The sequence below is a fragment of the Salvia hispanica genome, chromosome 2 (genome assembly GCF_029641045.1).
Source record: "Salvia hispanica isolate PSC_SH4W2 chromosome 2, Shi_PSC_v1, whole genome shotgun sequence".
Lineage (NCBI taxonomy): Eukaryota > Viridiplantae > Streptophyta > Magnoliopsida > Lamiales > Lamiaceae > Salvia > Salvia hispanica.
This window is the reverse complement of record NC_142693.1, coordinates 10,253,565-10,280,704: the sequence shown is the minus strand read 5'-3', so window position 1 is coordinate 10,280,704 and position 27,140 is coordinate 10,253,565. Positions and strand designations below refer to the sequence as shown.

Below are 27,140 nucleotides of genomic sequence, written 5' to 3'. Positions count from 1 at the left end.
CATTAATAAACTTTTGTAAAATGAAAACATGTATAACCTCAATTCCAACTGGATATATAGATTATTAAACACTCTAAAACATAAATAGTTGGAATTATAGATTATAAAACACTCTAAAACATAAAATATACACCACTTATTATATAGAAAGTTTGTGCACATTCTATGCATAATAAATACACTCTTATTTAATATTTTAAAATTATGTTTTCACTGAGTCATCTTACTCGTAAATTAATAAACAAAATTAATCACATCACTCATTTTAAGAGTTTTAGGAGATTACTTTTTTCTTCTTTATAAATCGAAAAATGTAGACCAATAAAGAGTGCAACTATAACGTCAAATTTGTTGGCATTACTCTATATAAATTAAATTGATAATACAAATGATTATGTGGTACTCCATATAAATTAAATTAAATACGTAATTATATAGCTAGACATTAACTGTATGAATATTATACATTTTTTAAAATTATTAAATATTTAATAATAATAAGATAATCTAAAAAACTAATTCTATTAAGATGATCTAGAAATTAATTTTATTATAATATTTTTAATATAGCATGAAAATTTATGGACGTGACATACCAAATAGATTGCCATCTTGATATTCCTTGACTATGGAATTTTTTCTCATCCCATACTTTATCTACCTTTTGTCCCTTTTTTCTCTTCTTTTCTCTTACTTGATCAATTTCTCATTAAAACTCGTGCTGTTAATAATGAGACTATTTTTTGTTGACGAGTGTAATATTTTATCAAATCAAGTATAATGTTTTTCTAAATAAAATTAAAAGTTTTAAACAAAAACATATAATATTAGTTAGAATCAGGGTGTGTTAAAAGTATTTAATTTATAAATTAAGTTTGACAAAGTATTATTAAATGGAAAACATCCCATAATTAAAATAACCTTATTAAACAAAATAAAGGAAAAGGAAAAGGAAAAGAAAAAGTTAAAGTTGCGTTTCATTTAGAGTTTGGTGCGTTTAATAAGGTTAATTATAGAAATTAATTAAAATAGTATTATTATTTTCCTTGTTAGCAAGAGGCAGAATACCGTTTGAAGACCACGCGGAGTGCACGTGAGTGTGAAATTTGAATTTGCAAACCCCCTTTTTCTACAATTCAATTTTTTTGAAATCCACTATATCCTCTCTGTCTCTCTACCTTCCCCATTTCAAATTGAAATAGCCGCTATCAATCTCGCTCTCTCTCACCGCCGATTCGCCAACATCTAACCAATTTTCCTCACAATCGGATACATGCTTCGGGTCTTCTTTTGTGTTGCCGAGGGAATTTTGTTGTAAAACAAGATTTTTTTTTGTTTGGATTGCAGCAGGCTGAAGAATAATTCTCTCACTCTAGGGCGATTTGGAGGTGGGGAAGCTTAGGGGTTTTGGTAAACTGTGAGAGCGCAGATGGAGAACTCCGAATCGTCGCAGAGTGTGAGGGTTGCGGTCAATGTCAGACCGCTCGTCACCGCCGAGCTTGTTGTAGGCTGCACTGACTGCGTGACTGTTTATCCGGAGCAGAAACAGGTTTTTTGTTCAACTAATATACTCTCTTTTTTGGATTAGCTTGTGTTTTTGATGATTTCTGTTGAATACATGTGTTATGGATTGAGATTGATTAGTGACACTTTATGTTGCGCCTCTCCTTTTAATTTGTGAATTGTATGCCAGAAGTTTAGCTATTAGCTTGTGATTTTGTTAATTTCTGTTGAGTATATGTGTTATAGATTGGGACTGATTAACACATATGACATTTATGTTGTGCCTCTAATAATTTGTGAATTGTATGCCGAAAATTTAGCTATCCTTGTGTTTTTGTTGAGTATATGCGTTGTAGATTAGGACTGATTAACACAGATTGACACCTACACAAATTGATAGGGTTTTATGTTCTCCCTCTTTATAAATTTGTATAAAAAGTTTAGCTATTAGCTTTTAACTCATGGGTTTTGGTGCACCAGGTTCAAATCGGATCCCATGCTTTCACATTTGACAACGTATTTGGTAGTAGGGGATGTCCGAGTTCAACAATATTTGATGAATGTGTTGCTCCGCTTGTTGATGCCTTATTTCATGGATATAATGGAACGGTACTTGCCTATGGCCAGGTAAGCAAAACAACTTATCCTGAGTTTAGAAAATTTGAAAACAAGCTGGCTCATTACTTTTATTTTGATCATAGACCGGCTCGGGGAAGACTTATACTATGGGCACAAATTATAACGGTGAAGAGCATGGAGATGCCATCCTTCCTAAAGTGATGGATACCATTTTCACAAAAGTCGAATCTATGACAGAGTCTACCGAGTTTTTGATTAGAGTATCCTTTATTGAGGTACCTTGTGCAAAATTGCAAACTTCAAGAGTTCTCGTTTAGATTAATTAATATATTTCATTTGAAGTTGGTTATTAATTAATCTTGATATTTGTAGGTTTTCAAGGAAGACGTGTTTGATTTGCTAGATCCAAAAGCTACAGGCCCTTCAAGAGTTCCCATTCAGATTAGAGAAAAGGTGAGCGGAGGAATTACATTGGCTGGGGTCACGGAGTCAGAGGTGAGGACAAAGGAAGAGATGGCTTCATATCTCCTCCAGGGTTCGCTATCTCGGGCCACAGGGAGCACAAAGATGAATAGCCAATCAAGGTATCATTTTCTTTTGTTATTTCTGGTTTGTAAAGTTTGCAGTATGTATTTATCAAAATGCTTACTGCCATTTCAGTGCACTTTTTTAATCAAGCATACTTTACATGTATAGTGAGTATGGATTCAAACCACAATTGATTTGCTTCTCATCTCAATTTTCTTATTTATCTATAGCCGTTCACATGCCATCTTCACAATCTCAATGGAACAAAGAAGAATAAGTAATTCTTCTGATAGAGATGATGTTGGTGATGATGTTTTGACAGCGAAGCTTCACTTGGTAGATTTAGCAGGTTCTGAGCGTGCTAAACGAACAGGTGCCGACGGATCACGTTTGCAGGAAGGTAATTTTTACTATTTGTTGTGTGACTTATAGATTTGTATGTAGATGTAAATTTTTTTATGTTGTTTGAACACTAGATGAATTTTCTAATTTCTGATTCATGTCATAGGTATACACATTAACAAAGGACTATTGGCTCTTGGAAATGTCATAAGTGCTCTAGGAGATGACAAAAAACGCAAAGAAGGAGGTCATGTTCCTTATCGTGATAGCAAGTTAACACGCATACTACAGGCAAGCTATCTTTTATATTTCCATTCGATTATATCTTTGAAGTATATCAACATTAGCTTCATGCCTTGAGCAGATTATCTTAATCTTTGTAATGTATATCAATTTTTGATTATTTAGTGTTTAATGAAATTATCTTCGTTCTGTCTCAAAAATATTTTCTATGTAAAATATTTGATCAACTAGTACATCATCTTTAACAGGATTCACTGGGAGGCAATTGCAAAACGATTATGATTGGTATGCTTTTGCATATATTACTATTATTTCATTGAAGAACACTTTATTTCTGTAATTCATGATTGATGAAAAAATTGGCATATAAACTATTCTCCCAACGTTATCAAATTATTGTTTTGGATTTTAACAGCATGTGTAAGCCCTGCTGACACAAATGCTGAGGAGACGCTTAATACATTGAAGTATGCCAACCGTGCAAGGAATATTCAGAATAAGGCAATTGTAAGTTAGAAGATTAGTAGTCATCTCTACTCATCATCATAGTTTGTAACTTAAAAACCTGATATGTTTAAATTTGTAGATCAACCGTGATCCCGCGACAGCTGAGTTGCAAAGATTGCGAAGTCAAATTGAACAACTCCAGTCAGAGTTACTTTATGTTCGCGGAGACTCAAATGCACCCACTGAAGAACTTAAAGTAAAATATTCACCAATTTAATGCTTTATTTGATCCAAGACTCTTCTGAGTTAAAACATGACATAACGATTTACAAAATCTTCTTTTCACCAATATATGTTATCTCTTTTTTTAATACTACTAATTTACTGCAACTTCTTGGTTTTCCCTTTAATACTCACTTCATAATTTTTTATTGACAGATTCTTAAGCATAAAGTATCCTTACTTGAAGCTAGTAAAACTGAGTTACAGGAGGCACTTCAGGAATGTCGAATCAGTCATGAGCATCTGAAGCAACGAGCTATTGATGCTCAGGTTGGCATTATGTTGATGTCAATTTGAATTTTTGCTCATGCCTACATATTTTTGGAGATGAAAGAAATGCTACTCGTCTTATCCATACTAATCTACTTAATCCTATTACAGGTGGAAAAGGATAGACTGGTTATGCTAGTAGAATCTATTCGAAATGGAAATCCTATTGATGAGATTAATGACAAATCTGATAAGGTTGAGTTCTTAATCATCTTAAACTTTTTATCCGATCAACATTTTCATGGACTACTCAGTCTGGATTGTTCTTTCTTCCTTGTTTGACGAAATTATTTCCTCAGGATTTTGATTTGGTGAAAAGTTATGTCACTAAGATTCAAAAACTAGAATGTGAACTAGTAAGATTACAGAGTTCAAGCCACTTAAGGCATGGAAATTCTGATGATTTTCTTTATTCGGAAGACGATGGAACTCACTCAAGAAATTTGTTAATGGATGTTGATATCAGATCTGAAGAAACTGATGGTATGCTACCACCTACTATTTAAAATTCAATGTTTCTGGCAGATATTGTTTGCAGCTGCTTCATTTTTGTGTCATTATAACAAGTTAACAATGGTTAGATAGTTATGTTGTTTACAAGTAAGCTGAATTATATTGATTACTGCATGATCTCATCTTCTGACATCTTGCAGTTGTGGTGGAAGATGTGGAAAAAGAGCTTGAACATTCTTCTATTCAGGAGCAACTGGATAGAGAACTGCAAGAATTGGACAAAAAACTTGAGCAGAAGGAGGTAAGTATCTTGGCCAGCATTTTAAGTTTGCAGGCCTACTAACTTCATATATAAAATTTCCAGTTTTCTTGGACATGCATACACCGACTCATTGCCTTTCATCTCTTTCTCATTTAGGCTGAAATGAAGCGTTTTGCAAGTGGTGATACATCAGTCCTTAAACAGCATTATGAGAAGAAAGTACACGAACTACAAAATGAGATATTGACTCAACAGGTGTGGTTTCTTCACTGTTTTTTGTTCAATGATGATCTATATTCAGAGGCCTGTATCTAAATTTTGTTGTCTTTCACGTTAATAGAAAGAGATCGAAGAACTTAGGCTCAAGAGTGAAAATATCCCTTCCAATTCTGATAGTAGTGCTCAAAAGTTGAAGGAGGAGTATCTTCAGAAATTGAATGTTCTTGAGAAACAGGTAGATAATAAAGAAACATGACTTTCCAAATCAACATTCTTGTTATAACTCCATCATTTCTTGAGGTTTCCTTGTGCTCTGTTGATGACTCTGTTATCTCTACAGGTGGCTGAGTTGAAGAAAAAACAGGATGCTCAAAATCAATTGCTGAGACAAAAACAAAAGAGTGATGAAGCTGCTAAAAAACTAAATGATGAGATACAGAGGATAAAGACTCATAAGGTTACTTCATCATGTTGTTTGCTGCTTTACATAGAAGTCTTGGTCTCCACTTTCTGACTGATTTTATTGTTTGTGTAAAGGTCCAACTGCAACATAAGATCAAGCAAGAATCTGAGCAATTCAGACAGTGGAAAGCATCAAGGGAAAAGGAAGTGCTTCAGGTAATTTTGTTCTAATAGTTACTTTGAGCAACTCTGAGCTTCTACCTAAAAAACGCATCTCTCTTTTCACTCTAGTTGCTTAATATTGAACAATACATTGTAGAGAAAACAAAATTCCTAAGGAATAAATATGTGAGGTGAATTTGCTTTATTATGCTTTTAATTTGTTATGTAACTAACTGACCATTTGGAAGTGTCTTTTCTATAGCTAAAAAAGGAAGGAAGAAGGAATGAATATGAGATGCATAAGCTATTGGCACTAAACCAGAGGCAAAAGCTGGTAATTATTTTTACACTTGGTCATAATTCTTTTATATTTAGGATATCTGGATTTTATGATGAATTGTTTCATGTCAGGTTTTGCAAAGAAAAACTGAAGAGGCTGCAAATGCTACAAAGCGTCTTAAAGAGTTGCTAGATTCTCGGAAAGCTCCATCACGTGAAACATCTGGTTCAATTCTATTTGATCATATTCATTTTGCATAATAGTAAAAGATTCTTATAATATTGTGATTTTAACTTTCACTGTTGACATTAATGCAGGTGTAGGAAGTAACAAAGGTCCTGGAATCCCGGTATGTGTCTAGGTGTCTCTACCAGCGGGGAAAACATTTCCCCCCTCTCATTTGTGCATGTTGCGACCACATATACATTCTTGTTGTTGGTTATTGTAATTTGTGTAAATCCAATAATTCGCAATATCTTATTTCGTCCTCAAGGTATTAGTGCAGACTATTGAACATGAACTTGAGGTAACTATTGGAGTGCATGAGGTGCGGTCAGAGTATGAGCGGCAAATGAAAGAGTAAGTGCACAATCACTCCCACTAATCATGTCCATTCTACTTTTGCAGTTGAATATGTATCATAGCACTTCAGTTTTTGTTTTCTTTTCTTAGCAGCTTTATTCATCTATGACTTATCTTGTATATTTTGTTTTGCTTTCTATATTTTGGTCTAGACGAACAGTTTTATTTATATCTGCAATTTGGCATAAGGAACAGCCAGTAAACCTTTTTGTTTGTTACCACTTTTGGACAATGCATAGAGTTTATATGCGATGACGTCAATTTGGAGGGGTAGGGTTGTCTGGAAGGAGGGCGTGTAACTAATTACTGTACCTTTTGTATTATGAAGTTGTTACCCATTTTTAAGCCTGAGCATATATATATCAGCAACCAGAATAGCAATAATCTCATATGTTACAACTCGTGATGAAGGTTTTAAAAAATCACCCACTCTATAATTTTTTACATATAGCCCATATTCTTATTGTGATCTCTATATACATATAGGAGGGCTAGAATGGCTGAAGAGCTTGCAAGGCTGAAAGAAGAAGCATTGATTGAGAAGCAGCAGAACTTCAGGTCTGAAATTACAGACCAAGTATTCTTTTTCATATATTATTCCGTGGTTTCATTGACTAAATAATTTTTTTAATTCATCGACTGTAGTGAGTTCCCAGAAGCAATGTCTCCTGGTGCTAGAAACTCCAGAATTTTTGCCCTTGAGAATATGCTTGCTACCTCTTCAAGCACCCTTGTTTCCATGGCATCTCAACTATCAGAAGCTGAGGAGCGTGAACGGGCATTTAGTGGCAGAGGAAGGTGGAACCAAGTTCGGTCTCTTGCTGAAGCAAAGAATGTTATGAACTTCCTTTTTAACTTGGCATCATCCTCTAGGTAAGTAATTTTGCCATAACCTTCCAATGGTTTATGAATTTCTTAGCTTGATGGCTTTCTTCTCACATATTTAACTATTCACAGATGCCAGCTAAGAGATAGAGAAGTTGACTGCAGAGAAAAAGACTCTGAAATTAGAGACCTGAAGGAAAAAGTTGTTAATTTGGTAAGACAAATAGAGCTAAAGAAGGCAGAATTCAGTCGTCGGGAAAATTTAATGGTGAGGCACAATGTTTCCTGCAACTATTTTGTACTCCTGGTTTAGTGCAACTATGTGGCAATGTTTAATACTGTTGTTAGTTTTACGACTTCTATTATTGTTTATTAAATTTACAAGTTGTCGAAACTTGTTTGAGTGTGGTTTTCATGTTTTAATTGATAGATGTTGTCATTGGAGAGACTATCAAATCGAAACGGAGGCCCTGAGAATATGACGAGTGATAATGACAAACATGTTTATGACTTGCGGCCTAAGGTTTGTATATATTGTTGACATTGTTTGTTCATTCTTCTTCTACTTCATTTTTAAGAAAGAATAACCTTTTCTTGACATGATTTGTTTTCAACAATATAATGATGATATTACATGATTTAGGGGACTGGAAGCTCCACAGTTCTCAGTAGTGGAGCATATGATTTGGAGCTTCTAGAAGATATGGATACATCAGATGACGAACAACCAAATCTAGATGATGATGAGGATGGCGAGTGGAGCCAAACAAGAGAAAGGAAAAGACGCCAATCGAAAAGAAGAACTTCCAAAGTGGTTGATTTAGGGGTATGTTGTACTTGCAGCAAATATTCTTCCTGCAAAACCTCGAGATGTGAATGCCGTGCTGCGAACGGAAGTTGTAGTTCGTCGTGCAGCTGTGGGACCAATAAATGCAGCAATAGGGAAGCAAATACGAAAGACATGCTGGATCTGTCTGAAAATATGTCACTGCATGAGGAAGCAGAGATGAGTCATGATCTTGCTGCTCATGGTGCAATGCTGCTTGGATCTGCTCTTTCTGGAAAGCCTGCCAACCAAAACACTGATGGTACCGTGCGGAAGCCATTATCTGACATTGGAAATAACCTTGTAAGTGTAATTCAAATGATATGTTTGGTAACTGTATAATTTGTCAATCCACAATGTCTTGCAAATATATACTTCTGTCTTGTTAATGTTTCAGGGATTATCTAGTATTCCAAAGCCAGCTCTTAGGAAGAAATGGCACAAGTCAGCCATCCAGCTTGTGCCGGCTACTCCACCTGTATCTCATTCTCAGAACGGAGACGGCCCTGAACAACCGAAAGCTAGTGGAGAAAATGACATTCCGTTAAAACTACCAAGAGCAATGCGCTCTACATTGACAAACAACAATCAGCTGAAACAGAGGAATGTAGAGCAGTCGAGCGAGTTGGTTGAAACTGATATCTGCACATCGTCATCTCTCGGAAGTCCTCGACAAGCAAATGCAAGAAATGGGAAAGAAAACAAGGGAACGTAAGCCTCTTGATGCGTATGTACATGTTGCTTCCGCCAGTTCTATTCTAGTCTCCTTTGCTATCCTTTAGAAGATAATTATTGAGGAAATGTAAGAGTGCAAAAGCTCGCGTTTGCCCACTAAACATTGTGTAACAACGAAAAGTTTGGATTGATTTGCCCTGAAATTTGACTGATAATTTTTACGATCTCAAATTTATTCACTTTACATGAAGCATACGGCAATGCTGGAAATGTATATAGGAAGAAAACTTCATTCGGTTGCAAGGATAAAGTTATAATGCCTCTTTGAACAAAAATAAATTAAAGTTTTGGGAGCTTTATAAATTTAAACTATGGTAAATTGTTGGAATAATAACATAGTTTTGTCAATTTTTGGTTAACCACTCAACTTTAAAAAAAGTTATTATAACTAACATTGTTCTCAATTATTACTATAAACTTGGATTTTGACGATTTTAATTTGTGTAGAAACCAAAATATGTATCACTCACAAAAGCCATATGTTCAAGCATGAAAAATACTAACTATAAGATTAGGCTAATAATATATTTTAGCTTTTAGGTTATGCAATTTCCACCAGATCCAAATCAATGGAAAAATTAAGGAAAATATTAAAATTAAGATATAAATTAGTTCTTTTGAAAGTCGTACAGTTGACTAAAATTTGATTATTCATGTTTACCTCAATTATATATATAAAATAATTTTAGAGGTTAAAATATACTAGTTAACAAAATAAAATGGAATAATTAAATCCATTATATGCATTATACTGAAAAAATAAAATATATACACCGTATATTGTATCTCTCTAAAAATGCTACTCTATCTGTGCATAGAAATATACCATTTGGGACGGCATGGGTTTTAATGCGTGATTGGTTAAATAAGAGAAAATGAGAAAATGTAGTTGAAATCGCATTAGTGAATGATGAGACCCACATTATTAGCAGTGTTTGTTTGTATGAAAATGTTTCTATAAATAAATATGAACTGTTTTTATGGGACTAACGTAAAAAGAAATATTCTCTCCATCCACAAAATATAGTCCCATTTGTGGACGACACAAGTTTTAATACTCCCTCCGTCTCACGTTACTTGAGTCGTATTCCTTTTTGGGTTGTCCCAAGTTACTTGAGTCATTTCTCTTTTTAGCTAAAAACAAAACATCTAATCACACTTACTTTATTATTTCTTTTACTTTATTCTCTCCCCTCTCTTACTTTATTCACTCCTCCACTTTATTTAACTCACTAAACACAACTTTCTTAAATCCCGTGCCGAAAAGAAATACCGCAAGTAACGTCGGAGAGAGAGAGTAAGAAATTGGTAAAGTAAGAGAGAAGGAGAAAAAATAGGTAAAATAGGAGAGATATGGAGAAAAAGTAAATAAAGTAGGAAAGAGATGAGAAAAAATGGAAAAAGTATGAGAGAGAAACTTAATATTTTTAGAAATAAGACTTTTTATATGGATATCTCAAAATGACAAAAGGAGACTCTTCTTCGTGGACGGAGGAAGTATGACAAAAATAAACAAAATTACGAATACTGACATAAATCAAAACATGAAAGTAGTGATAAACCAAACATTTAAAAAATATATATAAATACTTCCATAATAAAATTTGCATAATTCGCCTAGCTACATGATTTAAAAAAAAAAGAATGAAAATATGAGAGGGGAAAAGAAAATAGAGTTAGAGAAATTGTAACAATAGGGCGTTTGAAAATATTAATGCTAAAAAAATAGACATAAATAGCATGGAAAAAATAAAGTTTAAATCAACATTAAAGTATTTAGTTCATTGTGAAAATTATTTAGTGCCATACAACATCAATACCATGAGTTAAACAAAGTAGGAAATAAGTTGGAACTAATTACAATGCAACCTCTTTTTGTGATAATGATGATATTTAGTATAGGTTTCTTGTTTTCATTTTTTTTCCAACATGCATGGATCTAATTACCAAATACAAGTTCAGTGATGCACATTGGGCTTGGGCAAGAAATTAGATAGGGTTTGAGTTGCAAGGTGGTTCTTGGTGACCTTCAGGCTGAAAATGATCTAAATCCGGTAATATGTTGAAATTAAAAATAAATTGTAATTAGTTGATATTGTTTTTCTTTATTAGATAGTGTTTAGTTATTAGTTGGTAGTTTATATTTTTCCTTAGCCTATATAAGGCATCTTACCGTAATTTGTAGATTAACACTTCCAAAAATGTAGTCAATTAGTGAAGTTTTTCCTTTTTCCGCTCTTCTCTCCCGCACTACAGTTTTTCCCCAATTTTATCAGTTTCTTCATCCTCCATAGATGGAGGTTTCAATCCAAATCAATTCTACATTTTCAACATAATACACCAACACAAAGCAAAGAAACGAGATCGTCCAAGCCAGTGCATATGATGCTAGCTTGGAGGACATGGTTGGATACTCCCGATCTGAAAGAGCTAGATCTTTCTATCAGGAAAATCCCGATGTAAACTTTGAATGAATGTATCGATGAACAAACGAAACAATGAAATGAAGGTGTAAAAGAGAGAGTAGGTTTTTGGAGTGATTAACTAACTCATAACAAACATTTGGCATTTAACCTACGACTAGTGAGATAGATTTGAGTTTGTCAAAAAGTTGAAGGTGGTGATGCTGCCTGGAATGATTCATTTTCAAACTAGTTCTAGCTCATTTAATGACTCTCTTGTATGGAGTTCCCATTATGTGCTTACTTTTAAATCAAACTAATACAGTCTAATAATTTTAGGTAATCCTTATTATCACAATACATAATGTGTATACAACTACTTTTATTGCTGTTCACAAGGGATGTCATTAAAAGAAATCTAGATATGTGAACACAACACATGTAAGCAGCTTCATCAACAACAATAGGTATGAAAAAAAAGAGTGAACTTTTGTACTGTCCCACTACATCCCAAAGGTCATATTAGCAATCAGATGGTTGTATTTATGCTTCCATTAATGTTGTCAAGGTTTTCCTTAGCAGTTTGAAGAATTGTACCTGGAAACATTCAATGGAATGGGATTGTGAATCTGGATTTGCTCTTCCAATTCCAATTTAAAAAGAACGTTTCGTGTCAAGCACATATTTTGAAAATAAATTCATTTGTCTTTTGAACATTTTGAGTTCTCCATAGTAGTAGTAGAAACAAAGAAAATATTGTGCCTAATCTCATATTAATGGATTATGTTTCTAGTTTTTGAGCATATACATCAGCCCCTTCTTTGTCTTCCATGTTGATAAAGTTCACATTTAAAATGTCCACTATTCTAAATTTCCTAGTTAATATGCATCTTTGTCTGTGTATATGCAGCAGCAAAATACAGCTTTGATTTGACTCTGAGGGAACACTCCATTTCATGGTGAATGTCATTGAGCCACAATTCAATTTTCACTCTGAAAAAGCTAATGTACATCAATACATGTCTAAAGCCTTTTTCTTGGAAACCACAGAAAATATAGATACAATAATTCGTTTATTTTCATGCTTACAAGTAGTAGTCCTCTGGCTCTGAGTAGATTCAAATTTAAAGATAGCATATGGCACTAATAGTTTTTATTTCGGGGAGTAGAAAATCTACCATTAAAAATAACAAAAGAGGAAATAATTAAGATTTATCTTCCTTTCTAATAGCTTAAAGTTTCCGATGAGATGGTCCTTCGTAATGGCAAATTAAAGGTGAAGAATGGGTATAGAAATTCCAATTTGAAATACTAACATTCTTGCATGCCGGATGGAATGTTGAACAATTGGAAGTCATAAAAATATCAAGTTAAATGCTTTTAGATGCCTATGTTTTCAACAATTTTTATTAACTTTTAGAAAGAATGATGAATTGTGCTTCAGTCTGATAAAAAAATGACGGAAAAGATTATGAAGATGAGTTTCAAAATTTTTAAAAAATCAAATGGAATTGGAGCAATGTTCTCGGATGGTTACATGGACGGGAGAAAGGGAAAAGGGGAAAAGTAGTAGCAAGGTGATGTAAAAAGAGAAGTAGATAAAAAAAAATGAAGGGCACTCACAGACGCTCAAATAGAGTCCCTTAGCATATCAAATCTCTATTCAAATAACTGTTTTAGGATACTTGTATATGCATACAACTTTTATATTTTTCATTATGAAATACCAACATCTTGGAGCCTCGATGCTCTATGATATTCATATGTTTTTGTGTGCCATTTGTTGGTTACATTACTGCAATTCTCAAATAATATAATTCGACTACCAATTAAGTAAATTAAACTTGAAGAATCATTTTAACCTCCATTAGCAAGGAATATAAATTAAAAGTCTATTTAATTACTCTTGATATTAGTTAGAGAACTATTCCAACACACCATGAACAACTATGTGGATTAGTTATTAAAACACAAAAAGTTATGTCACTAGATATGCTTTTTTCTATATAAAAATAAATTGTACTAGTATGTATCCATAAGGGAGTTGTGAGTGTATACTATGACCAAAAGTAGGGATCCACTTATCCTCTTTCTTATTTGTCAAATTGTATCTCTAATAAAGTCAAATTAACAACACATAATTTAAGCCTTTATAAAATATTCTAGTGCTGATTGGCCAATTTTAGTATTGAATATGGTTAATCCATCTCATCATTTGCACTGGTCCACAATATAATTTAGATAAATTTTAATGGTATTTGAATTTTCGGTCATTTTTGTTGACCAGTCACAAACTATAACTATATGTGCTCAAGGTTAATCGGACCACTGATTAACAACCGAACTAGAACCTTCGTCTTGATATTTCAATCGGAATCATGCAAAAGGTTTTTGTGGGGTCTTTAAATAATTGTTATTTTCTTTTATAAAGACATTCTTAAATATTTTTTGTACTCTCTTTATTTTTAATTGAAATTTTGGAAATGGTGTCAGTTTTAATGAAAAATTAGTAAATTAAGAAAAAAAAGAATAAAAAAATAAATAAAGTAAGAAAGATGAGAGAAAAAAAAGTAGTAAAATTAGTATAAGTAGATTGTTGGATCCATTTTCTAAATAGAGAGTTTCTATTAATAGGAAACAAACTAAAAAAGAAAAGAATTTTTATTTTTAAAAAACAAAGGGAGTACTAATTCATTTTCATTGTGGGATCAAATGAAGTTGAAAAATTCTCTTTTATCGATACATCTTTAGATAATTCATTTATCTTTTTCCAAATAGAATACAAATCCTTCTTTTGTCTTCTCTTTTCTTTATTTTTTTATCTTATAATTTATTATTTTTATCTTTATTTTTTTGTATGATTCCTTTTTCAGAAAAGTTTAAAGAAAATAATAATATTAATATTAACTAGACTAGTTCATATAAATTTGAATGTTAACATATTACTCTTCATCCACCGTGTATTATTCAAAATAATTATAGCTTTAATAGGTATAGTTTATTAATTAAATTTATTGGTTAAATATATTACATATGGGTTAGTCCAACCTTATATACGGTTAAATTTAAGTGATACTGTACAATTTTTCTTTGGGACGTTCAACTTTAAATGACACATTTATTAAAATAGAAACATCACCATTTCTACTTTTTGCTCTCTTTTATTTTATTCCCTTCACTTAATTTACAAAACAATACTACATAAAATCTCTTGGCGAAAAGTAAATGCACCACAAAAAGTGGGATAGAAAGATTAATAAAATATGAATAAAATGAACTCAATCTTCTAATCGGGTGCTCCTGCCGCATGCCATATGACGAAGCCCATCAAGTGACGGCGTGACAAGTGACGGAGCTCAATCCTCTAATCGGGTGCTCCTGCCGCATGCCATATAGTCTGACTTGAACCGCTTGCCCAACAAATTGACTCCTTCTCCTTGATCCGTTCGTTCGCCCAACTGATCAGTTCATTCTTTAAATATGGCGGACTTTCACACACACCTGGCTCACAATTAGGCGTTAGATCACAGAATTGAGTGTAGTTTTATCACAGAACACATGCATGAAACGAGCCTCATCACACCACATCCGTCTTGAAGAAGGTGCCTAGTTTTAGCAAGAATCCACTGTTCGTTTGATGTTCTCAAGCTCTGAGGAGCCGCTACAATCGTTCCATTGCTATTTTCTTTTCTGTTTTCAGCTACATGTTCTTAAGTTTTCGTGATTTTCAAGTTTCCTTAGTTTAAACTTTTGCAAGTTGTGTTTTCATTTGAATCTTGTTATTTTGAGTTGTTAAGTTGTTGATTGAACATGAAATCTTGTGGAATTGTTGTTGAAATGAAGTTTTCTATTGGAGTTTTGGTTATATCTGGAGTTAACGAGTTTGATTATTGAAAGTACGATTTTGTTCGATTTGCTCACGGTGCGCACAGAAGGAAATAAACAGGTTCCCTTGGTCCAGCAAATCCACTAGATCACGCGGTCTAGGAACTCGTTGGTCGTAGGAAATCCTGGTCGTCGGACACACAGAGCACTCTTTCAAAAACCCTCAACCACTTTACTAAACCTAGTATAGGGAAGTAGGGATCGATCCCACAGAGAAGGATGCGTAATAATCATGTTCAAGGATTTGGGCTTGTTTTTGGTGTTGGCTGCTGCCACGCATTTTTCTTGGGTTGAGGAAAACAAAATAAACTTGACTTGGAAATTTTAAAACGGCTACGCTAACAACTAGACCTAGGCGAAGCAACAGAGAAAACTATGCAAAGAAAATTAACTGCTCAATTACTGGATCTAAAGAAAAACTACTCTAATTACCTAGACCTGGGAAACAAACTGACTGTGGGGACCATGACTGAAAAAGCAGAGTACGGACGAAAAGCTGGCAGAATAACTAACTCGGGTACTAACTAACAGCGACATCATCTTCTTCAACCAAAATTGCGTAAAAAACTCATAAGAAAAACAACATGAACGAAATCAGAGCAGAGCAAACTAAATCTAAATCAATTTGATGCATAACAACGAAGAACTGAACGGATCTGCAGATGCTAGACGAAGTAAAACAGGAAACAAGCGGAAAACTCAAATATATCCAACAACTCCCCTTTCTCACTTTGGATCCAACCTCAGACGCTAAATCCACTCCGGATCCAAGCGTCCGACACAAACTCCAACCAACAGAAACACTTCATCACTTCAGATTTAAACAACAACCTCCAATCAGTCAACAAACCACAGATCTATCACCAAATTCCCAGATCGAGTACCACAACATCAAAATAAAACAGAGATCGACATAAAACTTGTTAAAATAAACTCTCAACAGCAAGATCTACGTAAATCAACTTGAAATATCACAACTAAAACGCAAACCAACAGAAGCGAAATGATAACAAGTAACATCAACAGCCAAGTCGACTCCCAAAAGTGAAGTTCGACCGCAAAGTGCAAAAACAACTGAAATTTAAAGAAATTGTATCTTCGCCCACACGCGGACGGTGTTGCACTGAAACTTCCTAAAGAAATGAACCCTTTCGTAACCCGAACTACCCCAGATCTCCCATTCCCAAGTGTGTGTTATGTGTGTGAGCTAAAAGAGAGTGAAAAGTGATGATTTGTGCGTTGCATGCTCTTCTATTTATAGGCGTTGGAGTGGGGCCCAGCGAGGTATAGATAGACTTTGTTGCCCTCAGCTACTGACTCCCTCCGTCACGCCTTCTTTTCCTTTGAATTCTGCTCACTTCACTTCATTCCTTTGCTAGACCGTTTCCTTCAGCATTCCCTCGATCTAGCGATTTTATCACACACCTGGCTTAGGAAACATGTTAGACCCAGCAAATTATAACGCTTTTCACCATATAACCGATGCATGAAATTAGCCTTATCAAACTGCTCACACTTAAACCATACTTGTCCTCAAGTATAAAGACAAGAAAAGAAAAAGAATAAGGCGAATTTCAAGCAAGGTTATCCCCTGACCGACTCCTTGACCTAGACACACTCCTAGACCTAGACACAATTAAAAACTTAAAAAAATTAAGAAAAAAAACATACAAACACATAAACACATATACATGAGCCAGCTTCAACTTTTAGGCATCCGTCCCCACAAGATTAAGGTCAATTCAATAGGTTGCACTCCTCCAAATAGGCCCTTTCCCTTCCTTTACCTAGTCAATCTGTCAGCTTATCAAGATAGCCTTTTACTTACCCAATTGTTGGATTCACTCGATCACTCATTCCTCACCAGGGATGTTAGGATCGATTCTCTCTTAAGGTAATGCTACACCACTGAAGCGTCGGGTTATGAGAGTTCCTCCTTTTCTTGGGTCAGGCTATTATCATTCCTGCCTTCTAGACAACTTCCCTCTGGACTTCGTCCAGCTTATTCCCCCTTTTTTTTATATATTTTTTCCTTTTTCTTCTCCTTTTATATATATTTTTTCTCTTTTTTTTTCTCTCTCTGGACTTCGTCCAGCTTATTCCTCCATTTCTCCTCTCTTCTGGACTTCGTCCAGCTTATAACACCTTACCCTGGACTTCGTCCAGCTTATACCTTCATAACCCAATTTCCCCAATTTCCCCGTTACTTTCTGTATCGCAGTATACTTTCCGCTTTGTCAATCCAGTTGATCAGTCAGGAGTAGTAGTAGTTAAGTCATGTTTTCACATAGTTAAATCCAATTGATCAGTTGGATAAATTTCTTTTCAGTCCGCTCAATCAAGTAGATATAACTTAACCCACTTAGTTTGCGTGGCAACAACCATTCCAAAATGTCCGCGACATATGCTGAAACCTCTTCATCTATGTGGGATTCGACCCTTACTTTCCTTTACTAGTTAATAGTATTGTGGGTTAAGGCTTTGAAGGTCTCCTGTTCTGATTTGCACACCGGCGACACATAACTGGAGTTTTAGGAGTCACCTTGGCCCGTTGGTTGATGTCCTCTTGATCAGTCTGCGATTATTTTCATTAGATTGTGTGAATATCAAACAAGGATCTTTTTGTCCTTTGGTGTCAAAGAGGCAACCTGGTAACTACTGAACTTTGGTTTTTTGGTGTCTAGGGTTACCTTGAAGGCAATGATGAAAGCACACCTGGACAAAGGCTCTCCTCTGTATCTCCCAGTATGGTCCAAAGGTGGAATACGTGGGATTATTGGACCAATGTGTGCTGGGCTCATTTATATGTTAAATGGGCAGCCCAATCATTTTTGTATTAGTGGCCCAAGTCCATTAACCCTTACTTACCGTGAGTGTCCCGATTGCTGACACGCCACTCCACTCGAATTGTGAGTTTGAGCCGTTAGATTCAGTGTGTGTTTCTTCTGTGAGGGTACTTACCCGATGACTCTCTCACTCTCTCATTTTGGTATGTTCACTTCTGGTTTTGTCTCTCTCTAGCGGCTAGGGTTTTCACCCTATCTCGCCTCTCTATAGAACTCCATCGATCATCTTCTCCAGTCATTATGTGGTTAATATTGAGTGTTCTGATCGGAGCAATCATAAGTAAAGGCAACATCTTCGGTTACCTTGCGGAGTCTGACCATAGATCTGATTATTCCGGTTCGATCTGTTGTGTTGGAGGTCATTCTTTGATGTTCCTGCGAGATCTGAGCGGATCTAACGATCTGACGGTTTGTGTGAGAGTTCTCGTGTGTGTGCTTGAAGGTTCCAATGTTGAGTTGGCCTGGGTGACTCACAGTCGGTGAAACTTGAGGGTTTCTGGTTCTGGTGTGTTTCCCACGATGCTCTCTTTGGGTAGGCTGGTCGAGATTAGATGAGGTCCTTGGCCTGGGTGAAGTTGCTGCGTGCGACTTGAACCAAAGTTCTGTAATCTCTAATTTACTAGGAATTTCTAATTTATCTTTACTCGATTCTCTTAGGATTGATTTTCTTGTCTACTATTCAACTTCACAGGTTGTTGCAAGGGGTGACTGGCTTGGAGTCAGAACCGATCAAGGTTCCTGGTTTGTTCTTAGGAGATTGACCATCTTTGACTTGCAATGTAAATAAAGAAATCCCGAATGGTATGATCTCTACCGAACGAAGTTTACTTCTTTCATAATTTCTTCGTTTATTCAACAATTAAAAGTGGAAAATATAAAATAGTGCTAATGTGGAAATGAGACAAGCTCTGAGATATGCTCTCATTGCAAGGAGCATGAGAAAATGAAGATAGATTCTGAACTGAGCTCCAAGATAGGCCACTATTACTAATGCCATTAGAATTATAATATTTTCTAATTCTGGTCTATTTTTAGTAAAAATTCTAGTATTAAAATGACGATAATTTGTATTCCCAATGCGATAGAAATCCAGGCATATTGGTCCACGCAACAATAGCTTTTCTAGTTAGTTTAAGACCTCCTTGGACCTCCTGGATTTAGTGACGGAGTGAGTTAAGAACAAGGGGGTACGACAGTACCCTCAAAGCGCTGAATAGTCTAGTGGTAAAATATTCCTATTTTATAGTGTAAGACCCAGGTTCTAATTTCTTAGGCATATATTTTGCTATTTAGTCATTTATTTTTGCTTTCATTTGTTAACTGTTTTGTTTTTATTACTATTATTCTGTATTTTTGTTTGCATTTAACTGTCTAACTTTTATTACTATGTATTATTGAATTTAAGCATTTACTATTATTAATAATAGGGGTGCGGTATATTCCAAACTAATTCTTGTATTACTAACTACAACTAAATGATATGCATTGGATCATTAAATCAAGGCACAAGATCATTTAGCCACACATATCAATACAGTGTATAAAAATGTCAATTATAGGTATTAAGGTCAATTAACAAAAAGTTCAAAGTTAGGTAAAACTAACTTTTAAAAAAAATCTCTAGAATTTAAATGAGTATAAATATCTCAATTTAAATTATTTTTTCATACAACATATTTCACATTAAAGATAATTTTGTAAGGATTCCAACGAGATCTTACTTGCATATATTTCGATGTCAAAATTTGAAAAAAAATTCATGAATTTTCGTATTTTTTGACTAGTAGATAATGTCAACATAGCTATCATTATATGTCAATACAATGCATATACAATGTCAATGCTAAATTGTGTTGACATATTCAAGGAATTGTATTGATATATTTTATTTACTATATTGACAATTTTTTCTAAAACCCTAAATTTGGTGATTCTTCTTATCTTTTTAAATTTAAATAATAATAAAATGAAATTATACATGACAATTTATGAACCACTAAATCTCTACATTCTTATGATTTTAAATTAAATATAGTTAACAATTAAGTGATGAGTTAGCAATTGATCACTCCCTATTAATAATATCTATCTAATGTACGAAGAAACATATAATATAAATTATTAGTTGATTTTTTCATTTGTTTCTTACACAATAAAAGCATTTATAGTTGAATCTAATCTTAATTATTTATAGTTTTCAATTATATTCATATTTGAAATTATATAAATTATATGATGCATTTTCTTTTCTTTTAGATATTAAAAACCATTTTAAAACTGAAATAAGTTCTTAATTAGAAATGAATCTCTATATATATCTCCATGCTGCATGGATTCAACTAACATACGCTATAGTTGAGATTTAGTGAGTGAGTTACGTGTCCTTTGAAAAATATACGTGGCAAACGGCGAAGCAGGGTGCGCATTCAATGCCCAGGCGTAGTTTAGCCGGGGCCATAAAAATATTCATGTTTGCGCAAGTTGGCGCTTAAAATAGTGGGCTTAAACCCAAGAGTCTGAGACCTCTCCACCAAACATGCTCCTCATTGATTAGTGCGTGATATGTGTGTTACTTCTCCTCTTCCTTTTTTATGCCAATATTCGCGTTTGTTTCCAATCCTCTTTGTTGTTCTCTGATTATCAGTTTGCAATTGTTGAATTGTTGTTAAGTGAATTGTTATAATTTTCGGTGTGTATGAAAATGTGATTTGGATGTCGTTCGCCGGCGAATGACGATACGCTGTCGTTTTCGGTGCAGCTTCAGGTTGTTGAGGATTTGACTTTTTTTTAAAAAAAATAATTCACGTGATCATCAGAAAAGGATGCCGCATCGAACGACTTACTTTTTCCCGCGGCAGTTTCCGGACCGCAAGTTGGCGGCGGGTGATCACGAGAATAAGCAGCAGGTGGTGGTTGATGGCGACAAGATTCACGGGAAGCAGCTGGCCGCCTTCGTAAAGTGGCTCTCCGACAAGAATCACAAGGAGAAGGCGTCCCGATTTTCCGAGGAGGAAGAGCGGCTACTGCGAAGCAATGAGATTGAGCCTCTGCAGAGTGAGGGGAGCACTAGCTACGCCGGCAGCTTGTTTTCCGGTACCACTTTGGACGGGAATTGGAAGGAAGAGGAGGAGGAGGAGGATGGGGTGGCGCAGAGGTATAAAGAGGGGTACTATCTACAGCTCATGTTTGCGAAACGCCTTACTCAACAGGCCGCCCTTGTCACAGAGCCTCTGCTTCACCCCGCCCGCGATGCGGACACCGTCTCGTACCGTCTTTGGGTATGGCCCGGGGACTTTCTTCAGAGTAATCAAATTGTATGAATCTGATTGATTTGGTCTCAACTTTCAGGCGAGTGGTTGCTTGTCATACAATGACAAAATAACGGATGGATTCTACAACATATTGGGGATGGATCCATATATGTGGGTGATGTGCAACGAGTTCGAGGAAGCTACAAGGATGCCGTCGTTGATTGCTCTCTCAAGTGTCGAACCCAATGATTCATCTTTGGAGGTCATTTTGGTGGATCGTCGCGGTGACTCGCAGCTCAGGGAGCTTGAGGATAAAGCTCAGGAGATTTATTTCTCTGCTGAGAGTAACCTCACTTTGGCTGAGGAACTTGGAAAACTTGTTGCTCTCTCTTTGGGGTACTTAACTTCATATACATACACATGTTGTTGATGTCGTGTTCTTCCTTCCATTGCCTTTATACCTTATGTATTTTGAAGGGGTTCATTTCCTTCCGAACAAGGCGACCTTCACTGCGGATGGAAATTGGTCGATCAAAAGTTTAAGGATTTGTACAAATGCATCGTCCTTCCAATCGGTAGCCTATCTATGGGACTCTGCAGGCACCGCGCTATTCTCTTCAAGGTCAATATGTCTGTTCACACTTAATCTTATTTTAACTTGCACATAATTTATCATCTAACTCAACAATCAGTGCTTTGTACAGTGAAAACTCCATTTTCCCAAGGTAATGGCTACTGAAAGTTTGTCTATTGGTTGAACTAAGATTTTAAGTTGGTTGAAATTCAAAATTTTGTCATACTCAAAAGGCATAAAATGCATTTACTTTTACCACACATTTTTTGGTCTACCTAGATTATTCAATATGTTTTCAGTGAACATGAATCCTGGATTTAGTCCAGTGTCGAAGGTGAAGTTGGCTTCATGTAATCCTAGTTTTGTTGGATCTTTTGTATCATATAACTGATCTTGTTATTCCATCCTAAAATGTATGATCTGAAAAAGGTTAACCAACTTATATGTATTATTAGCATCTGTAAATAAAATACTCATACAAAACAAAGGGGGTTCTCTGCAGGCAGCAGGTGGAGTACTATATAAACTTTTTTTATTTTATTTTATGTGAGATAGCTAATCATCTTCGTTAATTTAGTTTTTTGAGAAAAAACTTACTTCTCTTTTCAGAAACTAGCAGATTATGTAGGTCTGCCTTGTCGGATTGCTCGAGGTTGCAAATATTGTGATTCTGACTATCAATCGTCATGCCTGATCAAAATTGAGGATGAAAGGAAGATTCTGAGGTTAGATCTTGTTTTCATTTGTGTTTCTTACTATCAGTCATCATTTCCTCTATGAGTGCTTTATTTTGTTGGACTTTTTGTTCTTGGTGTCAGATTGATTGTTTTGTATATATATGCTACAGAACTCCATGAGATCATGACTGTTTTTCAATTAACAATAGCTTTCAGCAGTAATATTGTTATGAGCTTGATGCTAATCTAGGATACATTTGATTATTTAGTTTTGAAACATATCAAGCTACTCCTTGATAACTCTTGCGAAGCATAGGTCATGCGAAATATCATGTCAAAATATTTGTTTTGAATATACTCCATTCTAATGAATAGTGTTTTAGCAGGGAATATGTTGTTGATCTAGTTGGGCAACCAGGGCACATTCATGATCCCGATTCATCAATCAATGGAAATTTGCTTGCCCCTGTGCCCTCTCCGTTTCAAATATCTCACATAAAAGAATTTCAGCAAGATTTGAAGAATAAGATTGATTGTCAATTGGTGAAATCAAAGTATGCATGCGGGAGTAACAATCCTATGCGTTCAGGTTGGCTTTACATGCCGCAGGCATTTTCTGAGGACTCGATATGGTTTGCAACTATTGTTATAAACATATTCTCCCTGGTATATTTTTATTTGTGTTATCTGCAACTATCATCTTCAACAATTTTAATTATTCTGCCTAGAAATATAGGATCTAGATCATTTAGGTTGTGGCATGAGTTTAAACAGATTTCGCAGGTACTAGCTTTCAGAAACATGAATGAAGATCAATAATTAGACCAATTTGATTCTTAACTAAATTAAATAAAAATTTAGCACACTTACATGTAGGACTTACTTGCAGTTCGCGCAGATGGACACAAGGGCGTTACCCGTCCGGAAAGAGTAGAAAATGACAAGAGCAGCATGGATGTTTTTGATGTTGGTGCTGCAGTGTCGGAAGATGGTCATTCTAAACCAGGAACTGACAGAATTATCATAAAACAAACTTACAAAAAGGAGATTGTTGTAGCAGGAAACGCGGTTTTAGCTCAAGCTGGTCGACAACCCCCAAAAGTATCCTTCTGTGAAAGCAAAGATGAGCAGCAGATTAAGAACAAATGTTATGATAATGTGAATTATCATGCTTCATTGATTCCTAGATATTTAAGCATTGAGCCTTCTCTTGCAATGGATTGGCTTGAGATAGCATGGGATGAGTTGCATATCAAAGAACGTGTTGGAGCTGGTACTCTGGTTGTTTCTTGTATTAAATGATACTAACAAGTTGATAAACTGTTGTTTTGATGCACTGGTTGTTTCGCTTGGTAGGATCTTTCGGCACAGTTCATCGGGCTGAATGGCATGGATCGGTTAGTATTGTGTGCGAAACAGATGTCTTAAGTTTTATTGATATCTATGCTTTTTCCCCTTGATTTTTGGTTTGTTTTCCCTTCTCGATATTTTTCGGTAGTTAGGTCTTGGTGTAGCTGAAATGTTAGTATACCTGCAGGATGTAGCAGTTAAGGTTCTAACCATCCAGGATTTTCATGATGATCAATTGAAGGAGTTTCTAAGGGAGGTATAGATACTTTTCAATTTTCTTTAGGCATATTTTACAATATCTCTTTGAATCTTAATGATGGAGGTTTAGAAGATTTTGATTTTGTGAACTTTTTCCTTGGTTTAAAGAAAAGTAAATTATGAATATTTGTTATTGTATGTATCTAATTTTTATATTGTCAGTTAACACTTATATAAAAGCCCATTTTACCACAACTCCATGACCACCTAATACTATCATTGTGATCTAAATCACAAATTACACACCCATGCTTTAAAATACATTGTTAAATCTGCTAAGATCTATTTTCAAATTTTCATAAAATAAGCATATATATGCTTCAATTTATGTCCTGTTAACTCAAACCAATACATAAACTTGTTTATCCTCTAAAATTGTTTATGATTGTGTTCTGATAATATTGCGATGTTTTATAGTATATCAGATAAGAAATCAATACGCTTGTATTTGACTTGCTTCAGGATAATTTTTATTTCTTATGCATATTTGATTGTTATCTCTTTGGCAGAAATAATATTAATCCCTCCGTCTCACAATAGGAGTCACATTTTGTGAAGGCACGAATTTTAAGAAATATAAAGAATAGTTGGTTCGAAAAATTCTTGGAATATGAGACCCATTTTTTTTATATAGGTTTTATAATAAAATGTGAGTGGAGTGAATTAGTGGAATGTGGACCTACTTACCATTTATGGTAAAAGTGAAATGTTGCTCTTATTGTGGGACGGATCGAAATGGTAAAATGTGCCTCCTAGATATAGTCAGTTTAATATGCTACAAGTGTATGTGCCGATGTACTTAAAATTGTCTCAATTTCTGATTCATCTATATTTACTGGTTTTCCTTCATTCTAATGGGAATGTCACTTAACCTCTAATTTCCTATTTCGTCTCTTTCGCAGGTTGCCATCATGAAACGTGTCCGTCATCCTAATGTTGTGCTGTTCATGGGAGCTGTTACAAGACGTCCGCATCTATCTATAGTAACAGAGTACTTGCCGAGGTCGTTTATTCTGAATCGTAGCACCCATCTTAACTTTGTACAAAGCAAGACTGTTTAATTTTTAATCTATGCAATATTCATTTTTTGTGATTCAGAGGCAGTCTATTCCGGCTGATACACAGACCAGCTGCTGGGGAGATATTGGATCAGAGGAGGCGTCTACGCATGGCTCTCGATGTGGTTCGCTTTGAATCTTGTACAGTTCTTCTGATTCATCTCTTGTTGAAATCATTAAATTATGGTTCAAACTGCGTGTAGGCTAAGGGAATCAATTATCTTCATCGTCTTAACCCACCTATCGTCCACTGGGACCTGAAATCACCAAATCTGTTGGTTGATCGGAATTGGACTGTTAAGGTAAAGCCTTATCATGTCTCTCCCAGCTTCAATTAAAATAGTTTGCAACTAAAAGAATATTTCTATAACACGACTTAGGTGTGCGATTTCGGCTTGTCAAGATTCAAAGCAAATACATTCATTTCATCAAAGTCTGTTGCTGGAACCGTAAGTCCCTCCCTCTTTCTGTATAAATATTTCTCTATCATACAATCGTGTCGGACCTCCCTGTCTGTTCTATGTATTAATCTCCACGGATAGATGCGTGCTGCTAACTAGGTAGAGTGCAATCAGCATCTAATGGTCTCCTTTTCTCGTTTCAGCCTGAATGGATGGCCCCTGAATTTCTTCGTGGAGAGCCCTCCAATGAGAAATCTGATGTTTACAGTTTTGGAGTAGTTTTATGGGAGCTCGTCACAATGCAACAACCTTGGAGCGGTCTTAGCCCTGCCCAGGTGATAATATACTCTGAGCTATAGATAAGAGTAGGATTATCAAGCGAACAATAGAAATAAACTACATGTTGTATAGTACTTATCCTACCTCCATCCGTAAAAAAAATGTTTTGATAGTGGACGACAGTGTAAAATTGGTTAAGTAGGAGATAAAGAAATACTGTTGAAGTAGAGAAACTTAGAGACTAAATATTGTTGAACAACCCAAAATGAAAAACATGACTATTTTTGGTGGATGTGTTTAAGTTGGGGCCGGAAATAGAATCTACCGTATGTACGCATGGTCAATCAAACTAGGGTAAATTACCCATGCAACTCTTTTCAAACTCGCAGGTGGTTGGAGCAGTTGCTTTTCAGAATCGAAGGCTTGCAATCCCACCAAACACCTCCCCAGTCTTGGTGTCTCTGATGGAGGCATGCTGGGCTGAGTAATACTTCTTTCCTACCTTTGTTTTTATTTCTTACATTTGGTATCGGTTGCTGACTATTGATTTATAATTGCAGCGACCTTGCTGAGCGCCCCTCGTTCGTTAGTATAGTGGATACGCTGAAGAAGCTGCTGAAATCTCCACTCCAGTTGATACAAATGGGCGGCCCGTGATACTATACCGACGTATCTGCTTAACGTCGACAGTTAAGGTTACATGCCTAGCTAGAGCGGTTTTCGGCAAGCCATATTTTCATCCCAATTTGCTTACTTAAGATGGTCATTTGGGAATATGGAGCAATGGGTTTCAGTCAACTATACAGAATCTAACCTTATAAATAGATTGATTTCATTTCGGTTGATGATCTTTTGAGCAACGCAAAGCAAAAGTTGCGGAACAGCATGAATTATTTAGCTGATTGGGAATTGTTTTGCTGGTTTAATTGTCTAGCACTTATTTCTTCTACTACTACTATATAAATCAGCCAGTACTTAGTATCTTGATATTCTGATTTTTGAAGTTAACAAACTTATGCTCATTTTAATTTTCAGCGATGTTAGGAAATGCATATATCTATTTATGTGAGAATTCTGTATTACGATATTTTTATTATAATTCTGTCGTCCTTAAAAATTAGACAAGTTTTGAAATGATACGAGTCCTTAAAAATTAGACAAGTTTTGAAATGACATGGGTTGGTTGCAGTTATTTAAGTAAGAGAGATGGATAGAAAAA

The 27,140-nt window shown here is 35.2% G+C and overlaps 2 protein-coding genes across 4 annotated transcripts; both read left to right on the top strand.

The window, feature by feature from the left end:
• Positions 1-1,165: 1,165 nt before the first annotated feature.
• On the top strand, positions 1,166-9,119 carry LOC125202279 (P-loop containing nucleoside triphosphate hydrolases superfamily protein). Its single transcript, XM_048100650.2, has 27 exons — positions 1,166-1,549; positions 1,984-2,130; positions 2,205-2,357; positions 2,455-2,666; positions 2,841-3,010; positions 3,119-3,243; positions 3,444-3,480; positions 3,611-3,702; positions 3,782-3,898; positions 4,081-4,194; positions 4,306-4,389; positions 4,494-4,677; positions 4,848-4,948; positions 5,066-5,164; positions 5,250-5,363; positions 5,469-5,585; positions 5,666-5,746; positions 5,955-6,026; positions 6,104-6,197; positions 6,290-6,321; positions 6,466-6,551; positions 7,041-7,112; positions 7,200-7,427; positions 7,512-7,647; positions 7,810-7,902; positions 8,023-8,508; positions 8,603-9,119. Exons 1-27 carry the CDS (start codon positions 1,430-1,432, stop codon positions 8,918-8,920), a joined length of 3,684 nt encoding a protein of 1,227 aa, XP_047956607.1. The 5' UTR covers positions 1,166-1,429; the 3' UTR covers positions 8,921-9,119.
• An 11,314-nt stretch (positions 9,120-20,433) lies between these two features.
• LOC125201172 (serine/threonine-protein kinase CTR1-like) lies at positions 20,434-26,908 on the top strand. Of its 3 annotated transcripts, none has more exons than XM_089065684.1 (16): positions 20,434-20,626; positions 20,832-21,351; positions 21,422-21,720; positions 21,802-21,946; positions 22,508-22,623; positions 22,962-23,164; positions 23,465-23,848; positions 23,932-23,972; positions 24,113-24,181; positions 25,086-25,186; positions 25,282-25,366; positions 25,445-25,543; positions 25,622-25,690; positions 25,846-25,977; positions 26,311-26,405; positions 26,482-26,908. In XM_089065684.1, the coding sequence occupies exons 2-16, from the start codon at positions 20,896-20,898 to the stop codon at positions 26,576-26,578; spliced, it is 2,391 nt and encodes a 796-aa protein (XP_088921810.1). In that variant the 5' UTR covers positions 20,434-20,626; positions 20,832-20,895; the 3' UTR covers positions 26,579-26,908. The 3 variants fall into 3 exon arrangements, with proteins under 3 accessions (XP_088921810.1, XP_088921811.1, XP_047955103.2); XM_089065685.1 differs by having other exon boundaries at positions 20,434-20,637; positions 23,474-23,848; XM_048099146.2 differs by having other exon boundaries at positions 20,434-20,637.
• The last annotated feature ends 232 nt before the right edge of the window (positions 26,909-27,140 follow it).

Coding starts and splice junctions, on each gene's coding strand:
- LOC125202279 (XM_048100650.2), top strand. CDS start 1,430: ATGGAGAACTCCGAATCGTCGCAGAGTGTGAGGGTTGCGGTCAATGTC. Junction 2,131..2,204: donor CGGTACTTGCCTATGGCCAG/GTAAGCAAAACA, acceptor TTTTGATCATAG/ACCGGCTCGGGGAAGACTTA. Junction 4,390..4,493: donor TTAATGACAAATCTGATAAG/GTTGAGTTCTTA, acceptor TTATTTCCTCAG/GATTTTGATTTGGTGAAAAG.
- LOC125201172 (XM_089065684.1), top strand. CDS start 20,896: ATGCCGCATCGAACGACTTACTTTTTCCCGCGGCAGTTTCCGGACCGC. Junction 23,973..24,112: donor GGGCTGAATGGCATGGATCG/GTTAGTATTGTG, acceptor GTATACCTGCAG/GATGTAGCAGTTAAGGTTCT. Junction 26,406..26,481: donor ATGGAGGCATGCTGGGCTGA/GTAATACTTCTT, acceptor TTATAATTGCAG/CGACCTTGCTGAGCGCCCCT.